The sequence below is a fragment of the Oryzias latipes genome, chromosome 8, assembly GCF_053564925.1.
Source record: "Oryzias latipes strain Hd-rR chromosome 8, Olatipes_Hd-rR_3.1".
NCBI classification, from domain to species: Eukaryota; Metazoa; Chordata; class Actinopteri; order Beloniformes; family Adrianichthyidae; genus Oryzias; species Oryzias latipes.
Window position 1 is genome coordinate 19,775,332 of NC_136244.1, and position 21,733 is coordinate 19,797,064.

Consider the following 21,733-nt stretch of genomic DNA (forward strand, 5'->3'; position numbering starts at 1 on the left):
TCTGCCAACTGATAATTGTCTGGACTCACACCTGTGGGGAACAACCAGGTAACAGTCAGACAGAGAGGTGCACAGCTCTGTGCCTCTGATCTCACCGTTTTATATAAACAGGGGAGCAAATCTGCACATGAGCACACAGCCAAAACTCTTCCTGATTTTTTTAACAGCATCTGATCATTGCTTTCAGCCTTTGTTGTAATTTAAAAGATGTTACCCTTCACAAAAATGAAATTCTATACTTTTTGTAAGAGGAAAATTAACAGAAACTTGTCTTTTAAAAAGTTAAATACATAGTTAACTCTGCCACTGTCACAGTGAATCTGTTCCTAAAACCAAGACTGATCGACTCCCTCTGCCTCTATAAGAACAGAGGGAGTCGTTTATGGACCACCTGACACTGTCCTTTTGGTTAAACATTATCCTTACACTCCACTCTTTTATCTGCGTCTGACAGATGGGCCTTCAGGGGACTTTGAGTGCTCCTACAGGTCCTGCTTGGCTTCCGTAACACTGCCTTTGACCCAGCTTCAATCCTCCGTCTCTGGGGAAACTTCACCATTAATTACTGGGACTTCATGGTATATCAATCAGGGACTCGTGCAAGGTCACTGAAGTGTCTTTGCAGATTGAAAGAGTTGACGAAAACTGGTTCTATTTGTGGACATATTAGCTTTTGTTAGTTTTGGAGAATGTTTTTCAAGTAAATTTGATTTGGGTTGTGCCTATGGCAGCTGAATGAGGCTTGTGGGTGTAAGATTGACAGAGAAGCTCGGCTTCAGTATGTGTAGGAGCTGCAAGATCTTTACAATTGAACAGAATGTGTCAGTTTTATTAGAGCTGATTAAAAAAAACGTAATTTTTGCTGAATTTTTTTTTTTTTCAGGAAGTTATGCAGGAAGTGTTACACAAGAGCAAACCCATACTGTTGTTTTGTTCAACTGATCCCAGAAAGAATGTGGATTTCTTAAATTTGCCATGTCAGGAAAATGTTAAAAACCTAAACCACACTTCAAGATGTCAAAAACAAATGCAATAAAAAAAAGGGGGGAGCTAACTTTTCAACAATAAGCAGTTTAAGAAGAGGATGAAACGTGTGAAACACAACATCTAAGAAGAAACATCTTGTGATTTAAAGTCTTCATCATGGAAAAGCTCCATGCTCTATGCCTGCCGCCATCATCCCTGCTTTCTATCATCCATCTCACTTCTGAAGAATATTCCCAGGTGGACCTGAGCTTTTATGGCCGGAATGCGCTGTAATGGTCTGAGCAGCAAAGTACGACCTGTTGCAGCAAAAGATGTTCTCTCAAAATGAACCTCTCCCCGTCTGCGGTAAAGGGGATGCAATATATATGAAGTGCTATGATTACTTTATGTTATTTGTTAAACAATCGGAAAAAGTGAGTCTTAACTTATTGCTAATCCATTTCTGACAACAGAGCAAACTGAAAGTCTTGCTGAGGTTTTGACATCAGCAGCCTGCATGTGACTCTGGTTCCATTATTTAGACTCCAAAAGAGGATTTGTTTTTCTTCATTTCGTTAGTGATGATGCAGAACTTTCATTCTCGGACATGTGATGTTATGATCATCATGTGATCATGTGTGACACAGCATGATTTATCCAGAAAAAGGCCTTAAAATAGAAAAATAAACAAGTTTGTGCAACACATCCGCCACAGTATCTTCAACCATGCGTTCCACATATTTGTTTTTCAATTTTAAATTGTTTTTTGTTCCTGAACAGTTGTTTGTTTTTGTTTTTGGTGTGAACTTCATTAGTTATTTCTGTATTTTGAAAAAATTTGTAATGTTTTTTTACAGTTTACATGTTTTGCAGACCACATGTTTTTTACACTTTTGCAGCTGTATTTATTTAATATTTATTTCTTCATTTAATAAGAATCTCATTTTTGATAATAATTTTTCATAATAATTTCAGTAATATTTTTAATTATCTAGTATAAATGTCATTTGTGATGTCCTTTATTGATGTTATATTATATAGATTATTTCTGAATGTCGTGTTGCTGCCACAGAAATGAAATTTCCCCATTGTGGGATTAATAAAGTCATCTATCTATCTATCTATCTATCTATCTATCTATCTATCTATCTATCTATCTATCTATCTATCTATCTATCTATCTATCTATTTATCTATCTATCTATCTATCTATCTATCTATCTATCTATCTATCTATCTATCTATCTATCTATCTATCTATCTATCTATCTATCTATCTATCTATCTATCTATCTATCTATCTATCTATCTATCTATCTATCTATCTATCTATCTATCTATCTATCTATCTATCTATCTATCTATCTATCTATATGCACTAATGCATTAAAAGGGAAAGAAATCCATGCACAGTGGGGGGGGGGCAACAGCTAAATAAACTTGACCAGAAACCCCATGATAGCAGCAAAAGATGGAACCAGCACACTATTGTGTAGTTGTGGTTTGTAACACACTGAAAACAACCAAACCAGTGTCAACCACTTGTATAAAGCAGGAACATGATTGTGAGGCATGTAGGTTATCACTGAGAATCCCGGGATATTTCCTGTAGACAAGAGATTTGAATAAAAAGGCCAAAGATGTCACTGGGAGATTGCTATAAACAGAAATAAATCAAAACACAATTCTGTTGAAAATACTTTTCTTTTTTTTTTTTTGCAGCTGCAGAATCCTTAAAGTAACAGTTATGTAGGAGTAAATATTCCTATGCCCAGTTTCAACAGCTGTAGAGTTTTAACAATAACATGTTATCCCATAAATTTAACACATTAGTATTAAAAGCAATCATTCTTTTTTTTATTAGGAACAAAGGAACACAAACTCATACATTGTTTTTTCTCAGTTTCCCAAGCAATTAACAAAAAAAGTGGGCCAATTTGGCTGATGTCACCAAAAATCCCTTTTACTTAAGAGTTATAAAAATAAACAACTATGGTCAGCAACTTCTCACTAAGGTTTGCTTTTTTGTTCTCTTTTTGTTGCTTCATAGTCAGTGTATGACAAATGTCTTCTTTATGCTGTTGTCATCCATCTCCACTACACTTGGACGAAGTAATGAGCTCTTAAACATTAAGTAAACTATTAAACCTGGAAACGTTAAGTGGTTAATTTTGGTGCATCAAGTCCCGCAGATTTTCTAAAGATCAATGGTTTCTTTGCGCGTCTGGATCCACATGGATTCGGGAATTCAGCTTAGTCACCCCGCTAAACTGGGGGCAGCAGCGCCTCCCTGCGTGCACACGGATTGGTCGGCAGTCTTGACGGCTCTCCTTCCACACAGACCGTCTTGAGTCCAGGGCGGGGCTGACTCTGCACCGCACTGGATCAGCCACTACCGGCAGAGGGGAACGTGCGCCGGCGGCTCCATGGAGCAGTGCGGGAATGCCCTGTTGGTAGGAGCGCAGCGCCGGAGCGGACAGCACGCCTCACCTCCGCGTTTTTCCTGAACTGCTGCTTGGATCAACAGTGGCCCGGTTTAAAACCGGCTCGGATTGGCTTAAATACATCTGCGGGGTGGCCAAAAAAGAAGAAGACGCGCGTTTATTGCCGCGCCGCAACCAAAAGATGCGGTGACGGAGGTGTCATCTGCGAGAGAGTGAAGCCGGATCTGGACACATATATTTTTCCTGTTTTAATTCGCTGCTGGGGGTCCGCTGAGCCGGTCGCTGTAGGGGTGAGTTGCTTGGTTTTCATCGTGACTGTGTCCTGTGGTCGCCCATACGGAAGGCAGAGGGAGGAAGACGCGCGCACGCGTCGTGATCGAGGAGGAAACGAGCTGTGGACAACTTGTCGATGATATCTGGACATTTTTCATTCATTAAGTGATCAACACAGTAATCTTTAAAATAAAAGAACACACTTTCTGGCAGATGGCGCTGTTTTTTTAGTGGCCATCTGTGTTTTAGTGGAGTTGTTTTTTATATTTGGACACTTAAAATAAGATTAAGCTCTCCATTGATTTAGCCCTTAAATTACCCCTTTAAAAAGTATGATAAAGACTAATTATTTAATAGATTCTCCAGTAGTATCTGTTAATTGTTCTTTATTTCTTGAAAACGACAGACCAAGGAACTTTCATTTTAAAGCGAAACTTCAATCAAAAAGGACGCCCATTCCATGCATGCGCCAACAATCCGGATGCTTTAAATGTTTACAAGTTTTAAAGAATGCCGAAAGGAATTCTAATTTCCTCTTGAACAACCAGGTACATCTCGTTCTTTTTCCTCCTTGAACATCATCAGCATCACCTTCTTTCTTCCTTCTCCATCCTGGAGTTCAGGTGAACCAATTAACATCCCCCTTTTTTTTAATTTGGCACTATAGATCATCTCAGCCTGAAGAATTTATTTAGATGCCTTTTTTTCCCTGGAATTTGTGGTTTTTTTGTGTTGGGGTCACATTAAGTGACTCAAAGTGAGTCATGCTCAAAAGTATAGGCCATCTAAATGTCCAGGACTGACTCACCAGAAGTCAGGCATTCCAGGACTCCAGCGCACATATTAACAAACTGCAACCTTGTTGACAGGTTACACGCTCCACCATCCTACAATACCTGGGCAGACTGAGGTGAAACTGTAGATGTACTGTATTAGAAACTGCTGAGTTATTTTGGCAGACAGGAGGAGGGAGCACATGGCCCGGTTTGTGTGCCCAGTGTTCCTGAAACTCTATCACAGGAGGCATGGAGGTGATGTAATCGCACCGATAAAGCAAGCCTGCGATGTTTAATCTGACAGTCATGCTCGTCATCCGTGTTTGGTCCACCTAGATCCTGGGGAGAATAGAGGAACTTGTATGGACATAGAGCATGTATGGATGTAGAGCATGTATGGCCATTGAGCCTGTACAAACGTATAACCTATATGGACGTAGAGACTGTAAGAATGTGAAGCCTGCATAGATGTAGAACCGGTATGAACGTACAACCTTTATGGAAATAGAGTCTGTATGGATGTAGAGCATGTATGGACGTAGAATCTGTATGATTGTACAGCTGGTATGGATGTAGAGCCTCTATGGATATTGGAGCCTGTATGGACGTAGGGATTGAATAGACGTGAAGCCTGTGTGGATGTACTGTATCAAGTTTTAAAGGGTAACTGAGGGGGAGGGCCCACACCAAAGACATGCCTTTGTGACTCATGGCCTGCTATCTGTCATCCTGGCCCAAACACAGCCCTGTGCAAATTTTCTATGATGTTGCCTTTGGATAAACTACTTAATGTTCTTCTGTAGTTGAGTTTTTCTTCAGTAGATTTATTTTTCACAAAGGCACTTCAGTGTTTCTAGATTTTTTTTTTCTCACAGGCCTGTAATCACTTCAAGATGATGAGTCTAACCACAGCGCTTTAACTCTCAAAGGCCTTTACTTGTTAGCTTGGTGCTTGATCCAATGAAGAAGTGTTTTTCTGTAGATCCCCTAAGCGGTCATAGATTTCCTGGAAGGACTCTTAAGAATTCGGCCTGTTCTCATAATAGGGCGTGCCCAATGTGATTGTTGGTCATTTTCTGCAGTTTGACCAGCCGGTCTCTGTCTCTGAGTTCAGATCACCCGGCTCTGCAGTTTCATATGTGCAGAGCTCCACTTTCTAAATAACCTAAGGCTCTTTGGGCCTCAAACACATCAGCAGCTGGAAATGAGCTCTTTTAGAATCCCCTCTGGCAGAAAATTGGAAGTTTACTCTTGTTCAGGTGAAATTGCACTTCCCCATCCGTTTCAGGGTGTCTTGGATAGGAAGGGTCCCATTTTCCATGTCTACCTGTGACTTTTAGAGCTATATCGAGCCTATAATTTAGTTGGATCTTATTTTTATGTAAGCATTAAACATTTCCTTTGTTTAAAATACTTAATTCTATACTTTGAGTGTTTTAACCACACTCTCCAGAAATACATCAAAGCAGGGCTTCATAAAAAAAAGAGTTTCAAACAGAAAATAAATCTTTGTCTTGGCATCATAAACCTCTCATTTCAAAGGTTGTGGGCCTCCTACTTAACTCAAACAGTGGTAATGTATAACCACCAGACTGCACACCACTGAAGACAGTGTTTGTAAAAGATTAATCTTTCCAGCATTTATGGACCACAGTAGTGTGTTTCAGTGTGTCGTGTGTCTGTCGTCAAATGTCAGCATCTGCTTTGTGAGCAAGCCTCTGCGTAGATTATGAAAGTGGGGCATGGTAGCAGTACCTGGAGCACTCAGACATGTTCACCAACTCGTTCCTTGCGTTAACAAAGAATACAAACGCATTCCTGCCATCTAAGCCAGTTGCAACTGATCTCAATGCGGGGCTTAAAAACTTTTCAGGTATGTTTGATGGCATGAGAGCCCACAGGCATTGTTAGATCTCGTCTTCGCTTGCTGAGCTGATACCTGCTTGACTTTGATGTTACAGTTTGGAGTAAGCTGTCAAAACAACAGATTTTTTTTCAGGCTTTTTCAATAATGTTTGCAGGAAAATATGATTTATCCATTCTACACTGTGACAATGAAACTGGAAGGCGGAGGGGCAGAAACGTTTTGGAATTAACAAAACAATTTTGCACATATTGGTCCTGGTGTGAACATGTGATTACGCAGCAAGACGCTTATTGCTTTCACAAATCATCCTCCTCCAGGCTACGAGGTCGCTGTGTGCAGGGTGCTCTGTGATGTCAGAGCCTTCCCCCTTTTTGCAGCTGGACTCCCGGGTCCGTTCCTTTGACACCTTTGTGGCGAAAGTGAGGCAGCGGCAGCCATGATGATCCAGTCAGCTGTGATGTAATGCAACAGGGCTATTTCAGATCCACCTCTGAGTCTCCAAGACCTCCATCTGCCAGCGTGCCAACCTGCCTTTCCTTTCAGTCAGCACCTCATCTGTCACAAGCTGGACAGCCATACATAAAGAGTCATCTGCAGAGTGAAACAGATAACTTTGACACTTTAGATGGGAGGTGGGGGGTTAAAAAAGTTATGGATCTTTCTACATCTAAATCCCTGCGGCTGCAGACTTGTTGCTGACCCTCAAATCGAGTTTAAGTAGAAAGGAAAACATCTAATTTGGGATTTGGAGTGGCGGGGTGTTTTGTCTTTCACCGCTTGTCTTCTGGCTGACAGGATGTCTTTGGCTTTTTAACCTCAGAGTGTAAAAGGGCATTTTCAGAGCTGTGTGTATTTTCCCAGCAGACATATTGCAGTGGTTCCTTGACCATTGATCTTCCTTTTTGAGCTTGAAGTCTTCCCTGAGGGTGTGTCTGCAAACAAGTCAAGAAATACTCGTCTACACCTGATACAAAAGAAAAATATGTGTGGCAGCTATAAGACAGTTTCTTAGACAGCTTTAAAGAAGCAGTCTCGTAAAACTATTCAGACATGCTAAGGGAATGTTTTTAAAAGGAAGAAAATGTTATTTGCTAAAGGATGGTTTTTTAAAAACAATAATTGTACAATTTGGGGATATTTTTTTTATCCTTCCATTTTTTAATGTTCAACGCAAGCAGTGAACAGCTACACTGGAATTGGTCCTACACACCTGGAAAATTGCATGGATGCAGTTCCAAGTGATCTATTTGGGGGTTGGATGCCTCGCACAAGGGCGCTTCATCCAACAGTCCAGGAATGGGACTGCCATTGCCCCGCCCTACATTTATTTTCCTTCAAGTCAGAGAAATTATTTCTTCCAGCCCCCAGCTTCCTCTACAGACCTAAGCCAGGACTGCCCCCTGATTAAAAACTTTCAGTCTTCAGATGGAGCTTAAAATTTTGTCCAACGTTAGAGTTCTGAAGCTCGTTCTGCTTTCTAAGCTGCGGTTGTTGTAATGGCAGCACTGCATAATGTGTTTACGTTCTTTCCTTGTCGGTCCAGAACTCTGATACCCTACCCCAGCCCCGATAAAGTAACCATGAGGGGGGCTGTTTTAAATAGGATAACCCACTCTCCACTCCAGCACCCCCTGCTTTCCTCCCACCCCTCTATCTTTGGCAGTCGGTCATCATCAGTAGCGGTTTTAGGCACGGGCCATACGGGCGATCGCCCGGGGCGGAAAAATGATGGAGGGGCGGCGTCAGCGGCTCAGCTCTTGTAAAATACCTTATGCACCACTATTGGTTTACTTATATCACAGAGTTTGTAACAGCCTGAAACCTGGCTGCGCCCCCGCCCCGCAGCTGCGCTCCCTCCTGTCTTTGAGAAGTAGACGCAAATGTGTGTGAGAAGGAGAAGGGAGGGGGCGCGGGGTGAAGAAGGAGAAGGGAGGGGGCGCGGGGTGAAGGGTGCAGGCTGAGGTGAGCACGGAGCGCAAAACGCATGCGCAAACCTGGCTGGATCTTCTTCCAGGGGGGCAACGGTCGCGGGCCGCGGCTCAGTGCTTGATGAAAAAATAAAAATAAAAATTGCGCCGCCATGTAGCGAATTGGCGCCCCTGGGTGCAGCTGCACGCGCTCCTGCTGGAAATGTTTGACGAACGGGAGGGGGGGGGCTGCGGGTATAAAAAAAGTATAAAAAAATCATGCTTTTTTGGTTATTTTTGTATGAAATGCCCAAATACAAAATGGGAAAACAAAAACAATTCTTCACTTAGATGACAGTTGGTTTAGTCGACAGACTTGATACCTATGTCAGGACATTTATGCTAAATGCAAAAACATCTGAAATATGGAGAAAAAAGGTCAAAGCTGGTGCCCAATTAGGAAAGAGAAGAGAAAAAGAGGAGAAAAGAGACAAAGAAAAGGTTATTATCACATAGCTAGATGCACGTTTTCTAAATTCGAATGCTACCTGCCCTACAACAACAACAACGTTGCAGAGGAAAAATCTCTTGTTTGGTCTATCATGACCAAAACTGAAGTAGGCCCAAATATTGCAAATAACGTCATTTTTAAGATTTTCTTCTTAAGTGTTTGCTCTGTCTTAACTTGTAACATTAGTTATGATTCGTGTGTCTGTCTGCTCTGCTGTATCACAAAGTTTTTGTTGTGTTTTACTGTTGTATATTAGTTCATAATGTTAAATAAGCTGTGATGGTAGCATGCTGCTGCTGATGCTGCTGCTGCTGCTGCTGCTGCTGTAGCTGCTGCTGCAGCTGCTGTTAGCTTTTCAAAACTCCAGTGGATCAAGTCATACCTGAGATCACCAAAGTGTCAGGAGCAACTCACTAACCTGCTGTTGTTAGTATCAATCATTCAGGGGGGGAGCAGATTTCATATGATGACGTTATTGACAAGCTTGCATCAGGAAGGCCACAAAGGTTAGGTTTTAGTTAGTGTTTTCCGTTCTTAGTGCTGCAGTTACATTTATTCTAGTGTATTATTAGTGTGATTTGTAGTTTATAATATTTATTTTAGATTATTTATTTGTGTTTGATTAAATATTATATATATATATATAAGGCTGCACGGTGGCGCAGTGGTTAGCGCTCTTGCCTCACAGCAAGAAGGCCTCCAGTTCAAGTCCCGGCTGGGGGACATGAAAAATACATCAAAGGGGGACCTTTCTGTGTGGAGTTTGCATGTTCTCCCCGTGTATGCGTGGGTTTTCTCCGGGGTCTCCGGCTTCCTCCCACCGTCCAAAAACATGCTTCATAGGTTAATTGGTCACTCTAAATTGTCCATAGGTGTGAGTGTGAGAGTGAATGGGTGTGTGATTGTGGACATTCTACCCTGCGACAGACTGGCGACCTGTCCAGGTTGTCCCCTGCCTTCGCCCACAAGTGGCCGGGATAGGCTCCGGCAGCCTCGTGACCCCGAAAGGGAAAAACGGTTAAGAAAATGAATGAATGAATGAATAAATATTTCCTAACTGTATTTTTGCCATGCTGATAGCCTTTTTTTTTATTTTTATGTTCCGATAACTGTTATAATGCAGTGCAGAATTCTGATAAACATCTTTTTTTTATATCAATTTCTTAGTTTCAGTTACAATAAACGGACAAAGTGACTCTATTGGGGGGGGGGGGGGGGGGGGGGGGGGGGCGCCAGAGGAGGGTCTCGCCCGGGGAGTAATTCAGGGTAGAACCGCCACTGGTCATCATAGCCAGAGGCTGGGAATCTTCTTTGTGTACTAAATGGCTAAACTTAAGCTGACTGGCCCCTGAATGGAAACACACACCGCTATATCTGGACAGTTTCAACTTTCCCGCCTACATCTCGGACCATGCACCAAACTCATTCCAGCTGCTTTCCCAGAAGTGAGGGCGTGTTTCGAGGTCCAAAAACTCTGCTTTTTTTTCATCCTTAAAAAAGTCAGAGCTACTCAGTCTACTTTTATTTTGACTGATACTCATTTCTTGACAAAAATCTTGGAACGCAGTTGCATCAACAAATATGTATTTTAATATTTTGTTGGAGGAGTTTAATGCATCTCAATGGCTTCCGTTTGTCATTCAGAGAAAGTGATGAGGCATCGAGCCAGACTGTTTACGTGTTTGAAAGTACCTGACCTTGTGAGTCTCAGCTTGCTTTGTGTAGATCTGCTTTCTGTTTCTACTCACAGGCGCCAGCTTTTCCTTGCCTTTGCCATCTGAAGGAGCTCGTAACTGTGCGCCAGGGAAAATGATGTAAAGCTTCTCATTTATGGTGCTCACACGATCACGCCCAACTTTTCAAAAGGCAACACTTTAGAAAGTCAGTTTGGGGTGTAGCACGCTCACTTTAAAGGTATTTTTTATTTATTTATTTATTTATTTATTTATTTATTTATCAGAATTTCGATCTTAGTTTTTCTAAATTGAATTAGTGGGAGCATTTGCTTTTGTTGACTTTTGGCAACCGCAGCACGGAAGTGTTCTTGTGGAAAATCTGGCTTCATTTCCTTAGACAAGAAATGTAGGCCATGTTATCACAAGATTTTGTTCTCCAGGTCAACTGGACGTTAAAGTTTGATCTACGAGATGTTTACGAGCTCATCCGGATTAGTCTTTTCAGTTCCAACAGCCAGTGAGGAAATTTACGTTGTAATTTATGTACTGGCTGGTTGGGGTGGAGAAGGAAAAGTTAAATAACTAGTTGTTATGTGATTAAATGCAGAGTTTATCAGAACAGTAGAAAAATGTCCTATTATTTGCTAGGGGTCTTTTTTTTTTTAAATGTGTTTTTTTTTGTCTCATCAGTGGTAGAAAATCTTCCCCTCGCTCATTCTGTTATGCTCCCTGGGGACATGCTTCCCTTGTTTTGCTTTTGTCCGGAATTGTTGTCCCTTAGTGTATGGCTTTAGTCACCTTCCTTCCTGTCTCCCTAACCTTCAAATCTTCCTCCTTGGTTTTGAAAGGGTGTCCTGACTAATGCTTAAGTACTTTCTTCCCTCTGATTTTTAGAGGGAAAGTCTAAAAGTTCATTTCCATCAAATGTCATCTGATTATGTTATTTGACTCTTATATCTGATACATAACTAATCTACAGCTGCTGAAGCTGCCACTCTTCATGTGGATGTTCCTTTCTGTTGAATGATCAGGAAAAAAGCTCAGATTTGAGAAATTTGAGGGAAAAAAGTGCAAGAAAACAGCGGTAAATGTTAATTTCTAAAGTAAATGTTGGACTCAAAAGATAATGTGGATCACAGGGAGGTAAACTGGAGACCATTAATGCCACCATTCCAATTAAGGCAGCACTGCATGCAAAAATGAAACCACAAACTGAACAATGCACGCAAGAATGAAGTCACAAATCCGCTCTGTGCAGAGACGTCATGTTTCCACCGAGGCGGAAGCGTATGTTTAAATGTTGGAATGGGAAAATGCCTTCATGACTTTAGTGTTTTCCCTGGGTGGTCTGTGCAGTTTCAGCTTGTATGACCCAGATCCCATTCTGCCTGGTTTGCTGTGCATCGTTGTCCTCAAGCACAGAGGATGACTTACTGCTGTCAGATTTGTCTCCTGAAAATTCATGATTTTTCAACTGGAAGGAAAAAAAAGACATTCTTCACCATGGACTGATGGGCAGCTGACATCTTTAAAATATAAGAAAAAGACATGTTTCTGTTAGAAAGGTGAAATAATTAGAATATTTTGTTCCTAATAGAGCTATAATTGTTATTTGAATGAAAGCTTGATGTAAAAATCACATGTTTTCTTAGTTTATTTGTACAGGAAGAGTTTGCTAGAGTTTGGTAAAATACAAAAGCATGTTATGGTTAAAGACCCAGCTGATGAAAATTGTGTTTTTAACATGTTCTTGTGGTAATTTTTCTTATGATGGAGGACATATATAAAGAAAAATAATCTCAAAACTGTATTTCTGAGTATTTCTTTTTTCAAATTGTTGTGAATCAGGACCAGATTCACATTGTTGCACCGGTAATATTAGGTTGTTTGGGGATGTGAGGGGCTGTAAGCTAGCAGGAGAGCCTGTAAACATAGAATGGCGTATACTTGTATAACTTCTACCTACAAGGCCCAAAGCGCTTTACAGTCACAGACCCATTCACCCAGTCACACACACATTCACACACTGCTGGCGGCTCCGCTGCCAAACACTGGCGCCAACCTACCACCAGTAGCAAGGTGGGGCTCAGTGTCTTGCCCAAGGACACTTCAACACATGGGTGTGCAAGGCGGGAATCGAACCTGCAATATTACGATCATGGGTCGACCGCCCTACTGCTACACCAGAACTCTCACCAACATAGAACTCTCACCAACAGGAAAATAGATTTTAATTTAAACTGCTGTAAACATATAATAGCTACATATTATCTGGTGGAAGACCAATGATATTATACACTATATGATTATATTCAAATTTTTTATATATATATTTTAGACTTGAAATGACATCAAGTTTGTTCATAGCTTCACATATTGAAGGGCTGTTGAAAAAGCTGTCTTCATACCGGGTTGATTGCACATTTGTACATCTGTCTTCCTTCTGTTCATCTGCACGCAAAAGCCAGTCCAGTAAACAGAGCGTGCATTCATTTGCTGCACATAAAGTGAGGGTTGTCGATCTTTCTGTTGCTCCCTCATATGTCACCCGATGGCGGCTTCTGCTTTCCTTCCTCATATTTCCAACACAGAGACCAAAATTTTGCTTTTCGACTCCATTCTCCCCAGTCCACACTCCAAATTGAGGATCATGTCGACTCTCATTTTTGTTTTGTCATACCTAAATTTTTTTCCTGTATATTCCAAAATGTCACAGCGTTGAATAAAAGCAACGAGTTGTCAGTTCAATTCCATTTTTCACATAACAGTTCAGGCAAAGGGCACGCTGTGGTTGATGTGCATGTGACGGATGCATCATCTGACCACGCTGAGTTTGGAACAAAAGCACATTCTGTAACTGCTGGTGCAGTTGTGCTCAAATTCCAATTATGAAGACGGCGTACGATAGGGTTGGGCAATGTCCCTTAAATTGGCAGTTGACGATGTTTACAGTAAAACATCGGGATGGACGATGATATCGTCCATCGGCACAACCCTAGCGTACGACTTGTCTTTAAGTTCTTCGTCTATGTATATTTCTATGCAACAGATGTAAGAGATTTAAAATCTGGTCATTTGTTGGAATTATGTTGCAGGTGGAAGGGTTCCCTATCATCCAGAGAGGGTCCTGGAGATTAAATAGGTCCGTGCTGCTAACATTACAAGTAAACAAACAAAATCGTTCTACCTTTTAGAAAATTACGTTTTATGCTTATTTCTGTCGTGGAGTTACAGGATGTTGAGTCAGCCCAGGAAAAGCTCCAGGAAGAGGATAGCTTACTCAAAGCTTTAAATATTCAAATAAGAAAAGAAATGAACAATACCCTTTCATCATGATTTTTTAGTGCAATCTATCCCTCGTAGTGTTGTTTTTCATTCCAGCACATATCCTGGTTTGATGTGTGTTTGAGTGCTTGATTACTCGTAAGATGCATATCTCAAGTCCATTACATTGCTGCTGTTCTTCCTCTCTGATGTAGGTTAACCATAGAGATCTGGCAGCACTTTGGGTTTTGGAGAAAAAACAAACAAAAGCGATCTCCGGATTTTTTTGCATTTTTTCTTAGAGACTTGGATCAAAAACTGTTTACTGTGTTCTTTTCCTCTAAAATGTTTCAACATTTTTGTTGTGCAGATGCTCTTGATGGACATTAAAGGAGCTGAGTTGATGAGCAAAAACTGTTAGCCTGTTAGTTTCATGTTTTTTTTTTTTTTCGCGCTGTCCCATCATCACATCATTTTCCCTAAATGTGCAAATCAGCCTTTGCTGTCACACTGTGAAAACCTCTGCTTGCTCTCATTAGGGCGGCGGCGGGGAGGGGGAGGGGGGGGGGTTGTAGCATGCCTGCCTTTAGGGAAACCCCCCTTTTTTTCAGCCTAGAGTGACGTGAAGCTCCTCACGGTCCAGGATGGGATGGATGTGCGTGTTTACACATGCAGTGTGGATGTGTTCCTGTGCATGTGAATGAGCGATGTTGTTTCCGTGATCGTGTGGCGAATGCACCCTTTCTGCGGCACGCTTCCTGCCTTCATTTACTCATCCCCCCCTCCACCCCCACCCCCTGTTCTCTGCACTGCACTTCCTTCCTCCCAGTGCTACCCAGTATAGCGGCCAGTAAGCTGACCTCTTTATGCTGGCGGCCTCCCACAATGGATGTGACATGACAAAGCTGATGGATGTCCCTTCTTAAAGTATTTTTAAGGTTGTTGATTGACTGATGGTGGGGAAACAACCTTACAGTTATTTTTTTTTAGTCATCTTTAAAATAGGTCTCCACACTGAGCCCCCTCCCTCATGATGTGCTTGCTAAACCGTGATTGAGTTAACTTGCTTTCCACGCCACCCTGAGTAATTTTCTTAGCTGGGAATTTGCTTAGTGGGCCTTTTCCATTGATAGAGCAATGAAAACTTCAGCCTGCTCCTGCTTTTTTTTTTTTTTTTTTTGACTACGATCAGGCTTCACAATGACCCTTGTTCAGCCCAGGCAACATCAGGACACACAAAGAAGCCTTTTGTAGGCTTGATTCATGCTGATATCATGCTGGAAACTATTTAGATTGATATCACATGTTTTCAGGGCAGGCTCTTTCAAAGATTCTCCTCTTATACACTTAATAGGTGAATGTCAAACTTTCTTTTGGACAATGCCCTCCTTGTATTAAGTCTCAGGACACAGTTGAGAGGGCCGGCATGGCAGAGAACACAACTTTTTTTTGGGTTTTAATTGGTGCTCCAGAGAAAATTTGAGCTTTTTCTGAGCTGAGATACTAAAGCTGTTGATCTAGCAGTTATAATAAGACAAACTGAAATATATCTGTTTGCCAATGTTAATGTCAACTGACAATTTCGATCTAGTTTAAAAATATCTACGGCAGGGAAGGCTTTTAGATTTATGAGGCTTTTGAAAAAGCTTTTACTTGATTTCATTTACCGCCTTAAAGAGAGTTTAACATTTAATCAGCTCCATTCGAACTGTGTTAAGCCACAGAGTGAATTCTACTAGTTTCCTGTACTTACATATTTCTAAAGCATGTAAGAAGCGGTGTTTAAATGATAAAAAAGAGGTTTGCTGATTTTCAAGTCTAACCAAACTCCTTATCTTTCCTTCATCCTCAAGCCAGATTTTTTCACTGTGAGTTCATCCCGCCTCCTCATTTATTTCTGAAGGGTCCTCAGACAGCAAACAAATAATTTGATTTTTGTACAAACTCACATCTTTGCCGGTGTGATATATTTAGCCTGGGTGAGGGAGTCTTTGCTGTCAGCTGCTTCCTGAAGATTAGAGGCACAAACTCGGCTCTCCGCTGAGACATTGTACAGATTTACCAAGAGAGCGCTCTTTTTCCCAACAAAAAAAAGCTGCTGCTATCTCCTGTAGTGAGCCGAAACTGCCATGTTAACTGTAGAGATGTGCCTGCTAAATGTCACATGCTCACATATGCACGGAAACTCCAGTAAGACTGGAGCCGTAAATAATTTACCCGTCCTGCTGGTTGAATAATTAAATGCTGAATTAGCCACCTGGATAATACCGTTTATTATTGATCAAGGTAAAAAGACACAAAAAATTGCAATGTTGTTATTTTGTTGGTATCATCCTGTTTCTGTTTTTTTCCCCCCAGTGCTCCTTTACTTTGATTTCCTGTGCAGGAAATTACAGCACCTTTTGAAGGGACAGTCATGTACTGATAAAAAAAAAAAAAAAAATCTCTATCTGCCCAGGCAATATATAAGGCCAACAGTGTTTATTTCCCTTTGAGAGATCAACTGATAAGTTTATTTCAATAAAATCGACAGAGAAAAGTGGAAATTATTTAGAGGCTAAAGTGTTCATTTTTGTCATAAAAAGAACAGAAATGTGGTGCGCAAGGAAGTTTTTACTTTCTTGTTTTGTGTGTTGGGCTCAGGTTTTGCCAAAAGTAAATTTGCATCTATAAAAAGAACTAGCAGCTCACAGGTTGCTGTTAGGAGGCAATTTATACTTTCAGAGGCTATATCTGGCTCTAAACGAATAGTGTTATGATTGTGGGGTTGCCTGGTGTTGGACAGGGTACAAATCTGTCACTCCATACTGAAACCAGTGCCACTCGTGTGGCTAAATTGATATAGTTAAAGTAGTGTGAGCTATAAATCAGGAAAACGTAAGTAAAACTATATAAGCTACCCTGCCCGTGTTGGTTTTCCTGCCCCGCCATCGACCATTCCGGCCCCACCAGCTCCCATCCACCCCTCGACTGGCTGTGACACTTGATCTCAGGGTCAGCTGTGATGGATATTTTTGCTGTCTCTGTGCATTTTTTTATGTTGTAAGAAACTGTTGTGGTGTGACAGACTGTCACATGTCACTAAGGTCAGTTTAGATGACTGCAAGCGTTTACTGGTCCTGTGGTTCAGCTTACTCTTAATATGGAGGAGTATGTATCACTGCGGGACATAAGCCTGGTGCTCTACTTTCTATTCAGGATAAATCTTGGTGGCAGTTTTTTGCTCAAATTCCACAACAGACGTTTTTTTGCTGTTTAACTCCATTTGTGTTTTAAAACCCAGTTTATTTTAATGCTTATCTCTTCATTGTGTTTCCGTGCTTCTCACCTAATTAAAAAAATCACTTGCTTGTAGTTTTGCCTTCATAATTTGTGGCGGAATGACAATAGCATATATTAAGATCAAATGTGTTCTGCAATTCATTTTTACATGAGGCACAGATGCAGGTAAAGCGACAAATGCCTGCATCTTCTTTATTTAAATCTATTTGTTATCAAGAAAGTTGCCGTTTTCTGCACATTGAGGTAGATTTTCTAACAACAGTTTAATTTAAATAACATTTCAACTTAATTGAGCCCTTATTTAAAAAAAATGCATTTTCTTAATTTCTTTAGCTTTAAGAGTGGAAAAAAAATCCATGGAGGCTGGTTTCCCTCCATTGTCTCAAATGTTAAGCCTCTCCTCCAATGTCGAGAGTGAAATAAATAACAATGAATAAAATGTACTTTTACGGGGCATGAGTAATAAAGTATGCTAAGAATTACAAAAAACACAACCTGTTTGCGTAAAAATTTAGTATCCTGTCTTTTTTTAATCTGCCTGGCACAGATTGCACAAGTTTGAAAAAACTGGAAAAACTTGTGGTTTTTTAGGGTTAGGGTTAAAAGTTAGTCCAAGATTGAAGCAGCTTGAGCTTGGGAATAGGAATATTTGCATTTTCAAAAAGACACTCTTTTCTCTACCATCTATAATGATCTGTGTGGTTTTTGTTTGGAGCTCTGATCTTTCCCCAGTGGCCACCTTAGCTCGGCAGCTCCCTCTGTGTGCACGACCCGACTTGGCCAGTCACTGTATTCTTTGTCAGCCTCAATAAGGCTCATTCCTCTGCCACCCTAGCTGGGGCTACACTTTGTCTGCCTCCTGTGAAGCAGCAGCACCAGAGCACACGCGGTGCCCGGAAACCCGCCAGCTCCTGTCCGCTGCGGTTAGACTGCATGTGGTTTCCATCGTCACCATTCCCGCTTTGTTGGTTTTCAGCCTGGAGATCTTGTGGAATGTGGTTGAGGCACACACTGACAATAAAAATGACCTCAGATAGAAGAGATTTTTGAAAAGATAATGTACTCTAAAATGTTTAGGAGATAATTTTTCTGCACAGGCGACCTGGTGCAGTGACATGTACTTGGGTAATGCAAGTACTTGTTACTTTCTTTCCTGTAGTGGTTAAATGTGTGAAAAAAACACAATAGAGGCTATGTAAAGCTGGACCATACAGTCATGAACTGGTTTTTGACTAGATACAATTAAGTAAGTCCTCATATCGTAACATGTCATAAACACTTATCAGGATGGAGTTTGTAGAGCAGCCTGTAAACGTCTGGAGCTCCCAAGACAGAGAGAACACTCGATACGCCTGTCAATCAAAGGCATTATTAGCCCACTGGACATCCAAGCACCTGCATGGATGTCAGCTTGTCCTCTATGTTTAGTTCACCTGCCTGTTCTGTCCTGCCTGATGGGTTCTGAAGCCTCAGAATGCAAAATTAGATGCGCGTCCCTTGAGTTTTTGGTTTGGTGAAAAGTCCCGGCAGCTCAGTCTTTACTATAGATAGATGAAGGTCTGAAGAGCGTGAGGCCCGAATCAGCTTCAGGAATGTAAACACTGCGGGGAAACTATCACATGCTGCAGATAGTTGTCATGCACCATCTGAAGCAAGAACTCACTGTTACCTTGAAAAAAAGATGAGTCATTTTTGGTGCATTTCAGGAGATAAGCTTAATAGTTTTGAATAATTGAAGGCTTCTGTCCCCACACCACAGAGCGTGTGTTCAAGAGCTAATCCTAGACTTTGTATAATTGCCAAATATTTAATTAAAATGTTTTTCCCTCTGAATATGAGAAGGACATTCAGAAAACAATGTTCTGTTTTTCTCAGACAAGGACCAGCCTTTCGTCTAACCTTCTCCATTCAATGACTTTTTTTTTCTCACAGTGAGGGAGCTGCTTCCTCAAGTGATGATGATGATGACAGGAGGTCAGACTATAGACATTCCCAGACATGAGCTTTCAAAGATTTTCAAGCCTGTGCATTGTTAGAAGTTCACTCTGATATTGTCTGGGAACGAAAAACAAGAGCTGGATACGTGAATAGATTTTTTTCTATTTTTTTTTTTTACCAAATGTTGCTGGGCATTTTTCTACGATCTTAACTGTGTTTTGTCCTGATAAGAATCCAGTTCTGCTTGTTCCGTGGGATTTACAGTAGCTCTCCTCCTGCTGTGAGCTGTGAAAAGATATTCACACCTGCCTCCTTTTTTTTAAACTTTTGTTGCGTTATTAATTTGAGCAGCAAGTAAACACAAGATATAAGACGCTGTAATTCAGCGGTAATCATGTGGACACAGGCGGCTTGGAAATAATTATAAAATGAGTGGGAGATGGCTTACAGGAACAAAAGATTCAGTTAAGTTTACTCCCCTTTATTCAAATCAACATATTTGTGCATAAAAGAGGTTCAGCCCGCCTTTGGTAAACTGGATTTGTTATTTTTCCTTCACAGATGTGCACTTTAAAATGAAAAGAAGTGTTTTTTGTGGCAATTATAACCTTTTCTGTTGTGAAAAGGCCACAATAAAAACTGAGTAAATATTTACCTTAAATAGAAGCCAATCCATATATAATGGGAATAACCCTCATATGTGCCACTTGTTCTTTTCTTAAATTGATAATTCTTTTTTAAATTTATTTTCTGAGTTTATATGATGCTGCAGGTCAAACTGAATCACTATAGGACCCCCAAATTCCCACATAGTGTTTAACAGTTGCATAAAGCTTAAGATAAACCTTAAATTAAACTGTAATTATAATCCATCCATCTTTTATTCCTGCTTGGTCACGTCAGGGTTAGGGAGGTTGCTGGGGCCTATCCCATCTATTTAGGGGGAAGGTGGGGAACATCCAGGACAGTTTGCCTGTCCATCGCGGGGCAACAATGGGTGTATCCGTAGTGTGATTTTCCATCACCTGAAGAGGCTGACGGCTGATTACTTTTTCTGTCCTCAGTGGGAGGTTTTCCCCTCTTCCTCTGCTGAGCTTTTCTGACAACACTTCCCATCGTCACATGGGCTAAAACAGAAGCTTGTGGTGCATTAAAATGCCAATGTGAAACAGATGTGGTCACAGACTGCCACAGATTTCTTTCCTCTTTTTTTCCCTCCATGGAGCCAGTTCTGTAACAAGAGAAGTGAGGGCGTGACCTGCTTTCTTTAACTTATGAAAACCTCTAGAAGTGACGACATTGACGACAAAGATCTATTGTCGCATTTTAATTAATAGATATTCAGACAAAGAATAGAACGGAAACTGGGATTGTAATGAACTTAATTCTTGCTCTGAGAGTTTTTTTTTCAATTTTTCATTTTTGCAGTTTGATTAAATCTATTTTGCTGTGTTTTTTTCTTAATTGCAGAGCAAAGGAATGTGCACAACTAAACATTTTAAGAGTACAATTTTCCATGGGGATAATTGGAACCAAGATCAAGGCAGGAAGTGAATCCAGTGGTGTGAGTTTAGACAGTGGGACAGTAAAAAGCAGAGCTGGTGATGATAACAAGACTGCAGACTGTCTGATGCTCTGCTTTACTGTGCACCTCCTGGGGTTTACAGGCCTCATCATGGGAATGCACACACCGTCATTAGTCTCCATTAAATACACTCTGAAAGTAGAACTACTTCAAACCACTGAGAGGAATTAAGCTTGTTTTAAAATGAGTTATGGGATTAAGATTAAGCCGACAAGCTTCCCTTTATTCAATAAACACAGATGTGGCAGGTTTTGGGAAGGTTTTCCAATTCTGAATTGTTTTCTTTACTTTGGAGAAATAGTTGAATGTTTAAGTAAAAAAAAGGGTCTCTTACAGACCAAAATTAACACATAGTAGTTCAGTACCTCCGAGTGTGGTTTTCTTTTTAAATTTCATACTAATTTGCTCTAATAGATTATATTTAAAACTGTTTTGGTGGCAAAGCTTGATATACAACTCTTTATTAAAACCTCAGCTTCTTATTTTCTTAATATATTAAATAATAATTCCACAATGAATGTATGACATAAATTTTGTCTGCATAAATCACAAAAATTGAGATCAAACTGTTTTGTTTTTGGTGTTTTTTAACAAAGATTGAGAATGTAAAGGCAAAAAAAAAGGATAAATCCAAAAACAAAGCAAAGACGAGGTCAAAACAATATGAAAAATGTCTAAAAACCGCTTCACAAAAAAATAAAATGTTCCAAGATTTTATTCCAAAGGGGTCTTACAATTATGAGACTCTTTTTTGTTTGTTTTCAACCAAAACATTCTAAGATAAAAACTTTTTGAAATCTTTACATTTCTTTACACTTTAAATTTTGAATGAAAATTATACTAATGGGGGTGTCGAGGTCATTCCTACATTATTGTAAACAGCTGATGTGATTGACAAACAGATCAGTACTTTACTGCAGGAAAAAATAAAGTTAAACTGTGTTTTTGAGATATTTTTAAGGATTTGTTAAATTTGTTGTATTCTGTCTGTTTCTATCTGTGCAGCTGGCAGGCCTGGGGTGGGACAGAGAACATGGCTGAATCGCGGCGGGAAAGCACAAGCAGCCTACAGAGGAAGAAACCTCCCTGGCTCAGACTGGACATTCCCACAGCTCAGATGTCACTCGATGAGCCTCCTACTTTTGTCCAGGTACTTTCTCTAGCTCAAAGTCTTTTTCTTTTTAATCCTTTGCAGGATGCTTTGTTTTTAAACACTCTTTTTCATATGATTTTTTCCCCCAATG

General features: G+C 40.5%; 1 protein-coding gene across 5 annotated transcripts in view; it reads left to right on the forward strand.

Annotated features, from left to right (window-relative positions):
* The first annotated feature begins 3,296 nt into the window (after nt 1-3,296).
* Nucleotides 3,297-21,733, forward strand: part of rhbdf1a (rhomboid 5 homolog 1a (Drosophila)) — a 28,380-nt gene continuing 9,943 nt past the window's right edge. For 4 of the 5 annotated variants that reach the window (XM_023957463.2, XM_023957466.2, XM_023957467.2 and 1 more), the window contains exons 1-2: nt 3,297-3,700; nt 21,495-21,639. In XM_023957463.2, coding sequence (XP_023813231.1) covers nt 21,523-21,639 — 117 coding nt within the window. In that variant the 5' untranslated portion in view covers nt 3,297-3,700; nt 21,495-21,522. Of the gene's footprint in view, nt 3,701-4,208; nt 4,232-21,494; nt 21,640-21,733 lie in introns of those variants that run through there. The other variant, XM_023957464.2, reaches the window with a different exon arrangement.